This window comes from Zeus faber (genome assembly GCF_960531495.2).
Source record: "Zeus faber genome assembly, chromosome: 19".
NCBI lineage: Eukaryota > Metazoa > Chordata > Actinopteri > Zeiformes > Zeidae > Zeus > Zeus faber.
This window is the reverse complement of record NC_137206.1, coordinates 1817466-1828969: the sequence shown is the minus strand read 5'-3', so window position 1 is coordinate 1828969 and position 11504 is coordinate 1817466. Positions and strand designations below refer to the sequence as shown.

The 11504-nt window shown below is 45.9% G+C and overlaps 1 protein-coding gene across 2 annotated transcripts; it reads left to right on the top strand.

Annotated features, from left to right (window-relative positions):
- The first annotated feature begins 727 nt into the window (after nucleotides 1-727).
- On the top strand, nucleotides 728-8453 carry lztfl1 (leucine zipper transcription factor-like 1). 2 transcript variants are annotated; one of them, XM_080020479.1, is made up of 10 exons: nucleotides 728-952; nucleotides 1226-1350; nucleotides 1814-2008; nucleotides 3378-3435; nucleotides 3767-3838; nucleotides 3912-3977; nucleotides 4645-4722; nucleotides 5649-5807; nucleotides 6222-6325; nucleotides 7171-8453. In XM_080020479.1, exons 1-10 carry the CDS (start codon nucleotides 950-952, stop codon nucleotides 7187-7189), a joined length of 879 nt encoding a protein of 292 aa, XP_079876605.1. In that variant the 5' UTR covers nucleotides 728-949; the 3' UTR covers nucleotides 7190-8453. The 2 variants fall into 2 exon arrangements, with proteins under 2 accessions (XP_079876605.1, XP_079876604.1); XM_080020478.1 differs by having other exon boundaries at nucleotides 5631-5807.
- Nucleotides 8454-11504: the final 3051 nt, after the last annotated feature.

Here is an 11504-nt window from a genome sequence, read left to right as displayed (position 1 = left end):
GTGAAGTAGCCACAAGTACAATTTTGCATGTGTTCGCAACTAAAAAAGATATCAACATGGTGAGTGTGGTCAAGTGTGCTGTTCTGATAATAATAATCATAACAATAATCATAATCATAATCATAATCCTAATCTGCTAGAAATATTATTCTGATAATATAATTATTATATATGATATAATAATTATATATAATTATATATTATTCTAAATAATGATTTATAAAATATCATTATCATTTTTACATAATATTATGTTATGATATATAATATCATAACATAATCAAATTGTAATGAGACAAAATCAATTTTCTGTCAACACACGCGTGCGCGAGCGTAAATATGAACCCCCAATTAATTTTGGGTTAGGGTTGTGGAAACAGATAAAACATTTATTATGATTTATTAAATTTCTACATCCGTCCAAATACATTTTATGTATAATAATGTATAATGTCGAATATAGTATAATACTACACTCTACAATACCGTATAATACTATATATCCTGACTGATAAACAAACGATCCCACGCGAGAAAAATCCACATTTAATCCAGAGAGCATCATAAATGTTTCACTGTGAAAATCTAATTTCAATTTCACGCTCTACGTCATTAAATTGATTCGTTAAACGCGTCAGAGGCGATCAGCGTGGAGCGCATGCGCAGCGCCGTTGAACGCCGTCCCGGTAACCAAGGAAGTGACGCTCCTTCCCGTTGCTAAGGAACGCCGTCCGTCGGGGTGACAACGCTGAGAGCTCCGCTGCAAAGCTGCAGGATCATCTCTGGGAGACGAAACACTCAACCGTTTGAAGGCGACAGCTTCTCCCTGAAGGTTTTGTTTTGCTCCTTGACCGTTTGGTTCACAGTTCTCTGTCTGCGTTACGCAACCAACACGTCAAATCACCGTGTTGCATTAGCTCGACAAGCTAGCAGCGGTAGGCCAGGCATTATGGTGAGTATCTGCCTGGCATCACTCTGCGTTTGGGACTAAATGGATCAGCTGATTGATTTACCAAATACACTGGACAAACAGTTATATTAGATGAATATCTGCCTCACGCACTCGACCTTTTACCACATTGACGTAGGTTTGACGCAGGTTTTTCCCCAAGTGCATGTGAACAGGGCCTGTCGGACTCAGATAATGGTTAAAGTACACCTCTCCCCCAAATGAGCTGGTTGTTCTCCTCCTGACCCCTCACCCCTCTTCCTTCCCCACACGCAGGCTGAATTTGGCTTTAACGAACACCATCAGAATGAAGCCATCAACTACATGCGCTTTGCGCGTTCCAAGAGGGTGCTGAGGCTCAGAACCGTCGACTCGTGCTTCGAGGAGCTCAAAGACAGCAGGTGAGGATTTGGATTTTGCTTTGTTTTGTTTTATTTCTCACATAATAGACTTTCGGTGATGGTCTTTGGTATCTGATCATCTGAAATCAGGAAATGTCCAGAGTCCCAGAATATTCAAGCACAAAGGGAAATTGAGGTGAATGAGTAGAATATTGGTCAGTGCAGGTTAGATACAGTTAAAACAGGTAATATACTGGCAAGTCTCTGTACAGCACTTTTCACATTTCAGCACAAAAAAAAACATAGAAATGAAAATCCCAAAACAGATAAAAGACCCAATGAAATCACAAAGATAACAATTTAAAACAGTCTTCAACGCCTTCATGGAGTTAAAAGCTGTGGACCGTGTTAAACAAAAGTGAACAAAAAGTTGGAACTATAAATCCAGACACAATATTTTATCCTAAATATCGTGTGTGTGTGTGTGTGTCTGGTGTCTGTGTGTGTGTGTGGGCTCGCTCAGGCTCGTGGAGGAGACCTTCACAGTGGACGAGGTGCGGGAGATGCTGGACGGCCTGCAGGCAGTGGTGCGGGGGGAGGTGGAGACAGAGCTCATCAACACCGCCCACACCAACGTGCTGCTGCTCCGGCAGCTCTTCTCACAGGCGGAGAAGTTCTACCTGCGTCTGCAGTCCGATGTCTCCGAGCTGGAAAACAGGTGTGAGAGGGGAAGATGGGCGAGAGGGAGGGGAGGGAGGGGGGGGGGGGGGATGGGGAGGATGGGGGAGAGAGAGCAGAGGAGGACTGGGGGGAGAGAGGGGAAGAGGGCGGGAGAAAGAGAGGGGAGGAGAGAACCATGAGCTACAGCTCCTCCCCCGTGGTTGTCTGGTTTCACATCCTGTTTCTCAGCTGGTGTGTGTGTGTGTGTGTGTGTGTGTGTGTGTGTGTGTGTGTGTGTGTGTGTGTGTGTGTGTGTGTGTGTGTGTGTGTGTGTGTGTGTGTGTGTGTGTGTGTGTGTGTGTGTGTGAGTGAGTGAGTCATTTAACACATCACCAGGTGGGATTTTCGGTTCTCAGGAAATTCTTTGGCAATTCAATTTCAAGGTTATTTTCCTTTTTTTTTTTTTTAACTTGCTCGACTCATCTTTGGCCAAGCAGTTAGCCACGCCCACCTCGAGATCGGACATTACCCGTGGTCTTGAACGGACACCGCTGGCGGTAGAAGAAAAAGAAGAGACGGAGCGGCCTGTGCGTCTTTTATTTTTTGATGTCGATATATTTCCGTTTGCTTCATGTATGAAAGGAAAAACAGAAACAGAACTAAGAGACAGTCCCGCTCCGGCCCGCCGGGGGGCTGTGCTCGGGGGCTGTGCTCGGGGGCTGTGCCCGGGGGCCGTGCCCGGGGGCCGTGCCCGGGGGCCGTGCCCGGGGGCCGCGCCCGGGGCCGCGCCCAGGGACCGTGCCCAGGGACCGTGCCCCGTCGCTTGCCCTTGCTGCCTGTAAAAAAAGTTTTTTTTATTTTTGTTTCTTCAAAACCATCTTCTCCATGAGCCCAAAAATAGAAAATGAATGAAAACATGTGACCTGATAGTTGCCTTTTTCCCAGAATTCAAGCTGATATCCAGCGTATCAGTCTTCCCACATACAGCTTCATGTTTAGCTGAACTTCTGGTAACCTTTGACCCCGGGACCTGCGCTGATGTTCCAAACGCTGTGTTTTGAGGAAGTTCATCAAGCTGTCTTTTCGGCGTGCGTGCAGCAGGGCGAAGGTGTTCCCTCCGACCCCGCGTCTACGTGACTTTTGCAGCTTTTTGAAACCACATTTATACTTTGCGCCAAAGCACTGAGCTGCTTTGTTTGCCACAAGTACATGTTGTGTTTGTAGTGTCAAACTGCCGCCCAGGAGGGGTTGCTCGGTGTGATTTTCGGGGGAGGGGGGGGTGTGACTTCAGCCTGAAGGCCACTAAACATCTGCATTTAATTTCTGTTATTAATCATCATTGATTTGTGTTTTCGGCCTCTGTTGTTGTTAATTCATAGAAAATATCACGTTGATTTCATAATGAATTGCTCCTTTTCCCTTCGCAGGGAGCTGTTGGAGCAAGTCGCTGAGTTTGAGAAGACAGAATTCAAAACCACCAATAAGGTTTGTACGCGCTATCGTTATTAATAATGAACCTTAAAATAAACAAAACGATTTTCCTTATTTTTTATTTCTTATTTCATTAAATAGGTCTTTAATTAAAAAAAATATATATTAAGTCTTTAAATTATGGAGGAGGATTTTTATACATTATTTCTTTTTTTTCTGTCATTATTTGGACAAAACTCAAATCCCCCAAAAACCTTTTTGGTGATCCAGGCGAAAGTAGACTTGAAAACACAAACCTCCTTCTGAGATGATGTTTATTCACTTTTTTGGGTGTAACTGTGTCACTGGAAATGAGCTTTGTAAACGCTGCGGACTGTGTGTCCAGGTCAACCAGGAGAGCAGCAAACCCAAGCTGGCGCCGCTGAACGAAGGCGGAGTCTCCGAGCTCCTGAACAAGGTACGAACCGGAGTCACGGGTTCGTTGTTGGAGTGAAAATGAGCCTTTTCACACGTCTCACAATGTCCCTCAGGAGATCGCCAGGCTACAAGACGAAAACGAAAAACTCAAAACCAGGCTACGAACTCTGGAATCCCAGGTACGAAAAATCAGGTTTTAATGAGGGTCCGAGCCCGTAGAATGGGGGCGGGGACCCTCCGTTTATTCTTCTTCTTCAGCCTTTTTGAGTCGGCTTTTGGGGGCCTTAAGGAACTCAAAACCTCACAAAACTTTGCACACTGGTCAGTCCCGGTGGGTCATTTGATATTCTATGGGTGTGGTGTATGGGCGTGGCGAAATGGCTCGCAAGTGCCCCCTACAATAAAAATAATCGAACCTATTCACTTTTGACCATGACCTAAAGCCAACAGCATGTCGGCCAATATTTAATGAAAGGGGCTGTTTTAGTCACTTTTTGGTCATTTTTATACTTTGTACTTTTGTGAACTCCTCCTAGGCGATTTATCGGATCCACTTCAAACCTGGCGAGTGTCTACAAGACACATTCACAATTAAAAGTCATTTAGTTATCGTCGCCACTGTGGGCGTTTCATGTTCGAAAAAAGGCACTGTTTACATGACTTTTTTTGTCACTTTTTGGTCATTTTCATGCTCCGTACTTTTGCGAACTCCTAGACGATTTATCGGAACTTGCACGTCGAGGACCCGGCCATCACTGCTTTAATTTCATCTTATTTTTTAATACATAATGATTTTTTTAATTAATTTCTTTAGTCGCTGAGAAATTTTGATCATTTCTTTCTTAGGCCATGAGTGCGTTGGATGAGAGAAGCCGGGCAGAACGGGCTCTGAAAGACCTCCAACGGGTCCAGGGCGAACAGCAGGTACTGTCCTCGTGACTCATCCGCCCCTTCTTTACTTCTACACCTTGCTTTGTGCCTTTACTTTGCTGTTACAGGTTGTTTTTTCCGCCCCTTATGTTTCCTGAAATTCTTTGCTTAAACGACTCCTTCTTCATTTTGGTTTGACCCGCCCCACTCGGACCGACCCACGGTACGTATCCAGCCCTTTTTTATATATATATATATATATATATATATATATATATATATATATATATATATATATATAGCCGTATCCACTTCCTGTGAAAGCAAAGACCTGATGTAGATATGATACGTGATATGAAAGACTTTATCACTCCAACATTCAACACTGTGGTCGTTCTTGTACATCATAGCACATAGAACACTTTATCTGCTGATAACAAACTGCCATGTGGTTCACCAGATAAGCAACTTTTAACCTTCCTGACAAAAAGGGTAAATCTCACAGTCATTAGTGAGGTTGAGTTTATTGAGTATGTACATTTTTCAGAAAAACAAAATATTTCTACAAGACCCCCTGCAATTCCTTCAAGGACCCGTAGAGGGCCGCCGATCCCAGTTTAGGAACCCCTGTCAAAGCAGACCAAATCTGTATCTCTTCCAAGTAAAACGTTCTCAAAGATTTCAGACTTGATGGTGAGAAATTTTCCGTCATATTTTCTCATTGATACTACAAAATGGTGTGGCATTATTTCACAATATCTTGATGTATTTTACGATCAGTGCCGGCCAAAGGCGATAATATGGAATTATTGCACAGCCCTCAACAGATGCAATTTTTTTAGGTGAGGATAGGCATTTTTTCTTCCTCCATTTTGTTGTGACTTCCGGCGTCTCGCCATCGATCCTGAGCCCGACCCCCGTCGTCTCCAACGCGGCGGTCTGACCCATGTGTCGGCCACCAGGTGGTGTCGCGCGCCCAGGAGATCGGCAGCCTGGAGGACACGGTGGCGGCGCTGAAGGAGGACTACGAGCGGTCGCTCAGCATCAACGCCGCCTCGCAGAAGGGCCTGCACGACAACCTGGTCTCCGCCAAGCACGACCTGCTGCGCGTGCAGGAGCAGCTGACGATGGCCGAGAAGGTAGCGCTCCTCGCCTGTCGCTCCAGTAGCCGTTTCTATGTCCTGTACCAACATTCTGGGGGTTTTTTTTGGTCTCCATTCTTGTGTCAACTTGGATATACCTTTTGCGAGAAAGAAATTTAAAAAAAATAAAATCTTTAAAAATCTTGCTGCAATTCCTGCGGGGACCCATAGAGGGCTTAGGATCCTACTTTGTGGGCGTTACACTTTTCATTGAATTTCCAGTGGTGACACAGCATTCAATTCATTCACAGATGAAACAAAATTCAAAAAGGCGTGTGTGTGTGTGTGTGTGTGTGTGTGTGTGTGTGTGTGTGTGTGTGTGTGTGTGTGTGTGTGTGTGTGTGTGTGTGTGTGTGTGTGTGTGTGTGTGTGTGTGTGTGTGTGTGTGTGTGTGTGTGTGTGTGTGTGTAGGAGCTGGAGAAGAAGTTCCAGCAAACGGCTGCCTACCGCAACATGAAGGAAATCCTGACCAAGAAGAACGAGCAAATCAAAGAGATCAGAAAACGACTGCAGAGGTACGGACGCTGAGTAGGACGGGACGCGGTTCATTGTTCAGGTTAAGTGTAGGCTCTTTGCTTTACGTATATTTATTCACCCAACTAAGCCCATTTTTGCGTGAGAAGCATTTCAACCTGATTGTTTCTTCTGTTGATCATTTTTCTCCGGTGCACTCATTGTTTGCCGTGTTTGATTATTTTTAAACCTTGAATGGGCATCAAGGTTCTGGATTTCCGCGATCGTAACATATCTGGGTTCTGGACACACAGGGACGAAATTGGTATTGACTTTCTTGTCTGTACTTCCTGTCTGAATAAAAAGATAATTTCCCCCAAAAAACTGTACTATTCCTCCAACATTTGGATGTAAAATGATTTCGTGTCGCCCCCCTGTGGTCAGGAGGTTCTCTGACGTCCACTCCTTTCGAAACCATGTCCCGTATCGTAGCTCCTCCCATAATCCCCGACCTTCTTTTCTTATTGGTCAGATGTTTTTGGCCCCTCCCACATCCACTCGACTGGAACTGTGATCTGTGATGGAAAAGGGTTTGGGTTATTTTGAACTTGAAAGCTGCCTTGTGGTAAAACCTTTGCACAATGCAGCCTTAACTGATGTGATTGATTGTGTTGATTGTACCTTGAGGAGTCGCACCCTGTTGGGGCCATATTTGTACCGTGTTTGTACAAGTGTTTGTACAAGTGCGTCACCAGGGGGACAAAATGACAAACGGAGCGGGCCCTGGAGGGTTCTGCAGCTGGGAGCAGCCGTTGTATCGCTCAAGGCACAATGCCGCACCTTATATTGGCCTGACAGCAGCAGGACGACTGTTTTCCTGCTCAGATATCTGTTCCGTCTATTCCAGATACGAGTCGGATGAATGAGCCTCAGCCAGAGGCGGCGCAGGGACCAAACCGTACTGTGGAAGAGGTTTTTAAGAGGCCGTTGATTCTGCCGCTCCTGACACTGGAGAGGCGCAGCAGGAAATGCTTACGAGAAAGGAAGGAAGTGGTTTTTTTTTATTTATTTTTTTGTTTGGTTTAGTTTTTCACCTTTTTGTTTTTCAGCGTCTCAAGTAGTCTTTGGCTTTAGCGGAGGGGAGGCCTCGGGCGGAGGCGGACCTGTCGAGCCGGATGACCTGGCCTTGGTCCGGTGTCTCAACATGGAGCCCCCCCCTCCGGCGCTCTATGCAAGCCATGTGTTGTGTCCTTACGGAAGGAGCTGGTCTGCCCAGGCAGCTCCGCCTCTCATCTACATACACTAGTCTGCTGTTTATTTCTGCTGCTTGTTTTTCTCGTTTTTCATGCTAAAAAGTTCAAGGGTAACTCTAATCTAATCCACTTAGGTAGTGGATTTAAAGGACCACGCCGGTGTCAACTCACGCTTTAGAGTCTTGGGTTATTTCATCACATTTTACCTTTAGATTTTTGTGAAATGAATGTTGCTTCCACCCTTTCAAATGGAAGTAAGAAATACAAAACACCGCAAAAATGTTGTGATGCCGTGGTTGTCAGCAGGGCCAGGGTTAGGGTTACAGTTAGAGGTAGGGTTAGGGTTGGAAGTCGGGTTAGAGGTCGGGTTGGGGTTACCTTAGAGCAGGGTCGTGGTCTGTAAGGTAGAATGTTCTGAATATTAAAGGTGCTAAAACTTGATTTGACTCTGGTACGGTCCTGTAAAACATCATTTATCTTTGTTATAAACACTATCACACACTCAACACTGAAATACTAGATTCTGCTGAAGTTGATGATCCCGGTGTTTTGTTACAGATGTTTTGTTCCGTGAATGGAATTAGGAATGACACGTATGAAGATGTGCTGTGCGCTATCGACAGAAACCGACATGTTTACTTTAATTTCTTACATTTATATTTTTCTGCTGTTGTATATTGAACGATCTATGGAAAGAATAGTGATCCTGAGATATTATATTTCGCAGCCTGCATAGAATATTTTTATCCAATCTGAACTAACCCTTTCCTCGGCATGTACGAGTCAAACTCTGAATGTGATCCTGTCGATGATGTAATGCTCTTGTAGAGTGTGATGCATCTACGTTATTCTAAGTGTGCGTTTGTATTAAAGGCTGTCACCAAATTGGGATGAAAATTGTTCTATTTAATAAATCAAAACTTTACTTTTTGGCGAACATGTCTTTCATTTTCACAATATTCACTTTCTTAAGACATTAATAACTTAAAAAGCATACATAAAATACATTGATTTATTATTAGCCATTCATATACTGTGTGCTTACTTACAGTTCATATATTAATACCTAAACAGCTTGAGGAAGGATGTAATACTGGATGGATGGCACAATCCTGCAGTTGCTCTGCACTGATTATTGGCTGACACATGACATGATGATATTGATCAGACGCTTTTGTCCGAAGTGACTTACAATAAGTACAGTTCTCACAGTATGAAACCAAGTTTATGTCCTAGTCGCAGCTCAACCCCAAGCAGCGTTAGCAGAGTAAGAGAGAGTTACCACGTTATAACTCAGCAGAGCAATGATGAAAGGTTATTTCTTAAATCTAAGTGAGATTCAAGATTCAAGATTCAAGATTTTTATTGAAGCGTTAGCTTCAAGCGTTAGCCCATTTGTAGTCACTCTCGTGTGAAGACGCATGTCTACCTCTGCACGTCCACCGAAGCAAGGACACCGAACAAGGCAAACCTGCCTTTTTTTTTCTCACTCCATACAAAAAGTGCAACTACCACATCTCTACAACTTCAAGGTCACCCAGAAAGCCTCGTTATAACAAACAACAATGCAATCTGGGTAACTTCAGGTCTCTGCAGCAAACATCTTCTGCAAAGACCTCCTTCTCTGTTGGCTTGTGAAATTGTCGATCTGCAGTTAACAAGGCAGACTTCATTTCTGGTCATGCCAACTGCCTCTCCTTGGAGCTCCTTGCTCTCACTGAGACCTCCTCTCTGCAGGTTAATAATGCCACTGATTCTCTCTGCTCCACCTTGAGCTCATGTCTGGATAGCCTGTGTCCACTATCCACCAGACCTGCTCCATCAACCCGGTCGCACCCATGGCTGACTGACACCCTCCGGACAACGCGCACTGACCTCAGAGCAGCCGAGAGGAAATGGCACAAATCCAAAACAATTGAGGATCTTGCAAGCTACCAGACACTGCTGTCCTCCTTCTCTTCCAGCATCACTGCTGCCAAGAAGACCTTCTTCAACGATTGGATCAACGGTGCCACAGACACACGTAAGTTATTCGCCACCTTCAAGTCTCTGCTTTACCCTCCACCACCTCCCCCAGCTACTAACCTCACTGCTGACTGCCTTGCCTCCTTTTTTACTAACAAAGTGGCAGCCATCAGCAGCCAATTCACTAAACAACTTACTCACAACCTGTCTTCTCCAGCCCTGGGCTCATCATTCCCTGGTTTCACCCCCCTCGCTGAAAGTGAGGTATCTAAACTACTAACATGTAGCCGTCCTACTACCTGTCCGCTAGATCCGATCCCATCTAACCTCCTTCAAGCCATATCACCGACTGTCACCCCGGCAATCACACATATGATTAATTCTTCCCTCACTTCCAGCACTTTCCCCTCTGCTTTCAAAGCGGCTCGGGTCGCACCACTGCTCAAAAAACCTTCACTCGATCCCACTCAAGTAGAAAACTATCGGCCGGTCTCTCTCCTCCCATTCCTTTCCAAAACCTTAGAGAGGGCGGTCTCTAGACAGGTTACAGAGTACCTGTCAAGAAACAACCTTCTCGATACACTTCAATCTGGCTTCAAAAGTGGTCACTCCACCGAAACAGCCCTGTTGTCTGTGACAGAGGCCTTAAAAACTGCTAGAGCTGCTGCCAAATCCTCGGTTCTCATTCTGCTTGACTTATTAGCTGCTTTTGACACAGCATACTCCTGTCCATACTCTCTGTTAAGCCCACGGCCTCCCAGCGCCACTAGAGTCTGCCCTTGCCCCATCTGCAGCTCCCTACTCGAGCCCGATTGCACACACCTGGGATCAATTACCTGCACAGTATTTAGTCCCAGCTTCCCAGCCATTCCTTGCCAGACCGTCAGCTAGCTTACCCGAGTTGTATCGCTATTGGCTCCCTTCCAAGCGCCAAGCTCATATTTCTAGTTCCTAGTTTATGTCTCGTTGTCTCGTCTTCCCCTTACCTGCTTGTCTCCTCTCGTCGACCCAGCCTGTCTCTCCAAATCCAGCCAGCCCGGTTTACCTGCCTGTCTCCGCTCGTCGACCAAGGCTGCCCGTCCTTCTCCATCGAGCCTGGTTCCCCGTCTCCCCACCCGGATCCTGGACCCCATCTCCTGGTCATCATCATCCCTGCCCTGGCCTGCTCCATCCCTACCCGACCGGGTCCCCCCAGCCAGCTCCACCGTCCAGGCTAATGAACATCCTTTGCCTGCCTCCCGTCTCCTTGTGTCGTGCGTTTGGGTCTCTCCCAGTTCTGGTCGTGACACTCTCAAGCATGGGCATAACGGGCAGTGCACTTTCCTGGTTCGAATCTTACCTCACTGGACGCTAGTTCAGTGTGACATGGCGAGGCCAGTTGTCTGTGCCTCACAACCTCACCACAGGGGGGCCCCAAGGCTCGGTGCTAGGCCCCCTCCTCTTTGCCATATACACCACCTCACTGGGCCTTATCATCCGCTCGCATGGCTTTTCATATCACTGCTATGCGGATGATACTCAACTCTATCTGTCCTTCCTGCCTGACGACCCTACTGTCTCGACGCGGATCTCGGATTGTCTCGCTGACATATCCACATGGATGAAGGATTATCATCTTCAACTAAACCTCGCAAAAACGGAACTGCTGGTCTTCCCGGTAAAGCAAGGTATTTATCACAACATTGATATTCAAATTGACTCTCTATCTCTTGTTCCTACCAAGGCTGCAAGGAATCTAGATCAGCCAAGACTGGGACGCTGCCGTTCTGCTGAAGCTCTATCAAGGCAGCAAGCTTCGGTCAGCACTTCAAAAACAAAACAATCAGCTCTACGTGTGATAAATCACAGCAGAACAGGCTCACAGGAAGTGGTAAGCGGCGCGTCTGCAAACTGAAACTCTGCAGTCGAGAACAAACAAAACAGACTTGAGCTTCGGTAGAAAACGCTGGAGCTACTGTGCATGGGAACGACCGTTCACTGAGGGGATTCCCATGTTCCCTTTGAAAACAAGTCTTGAGTTGAG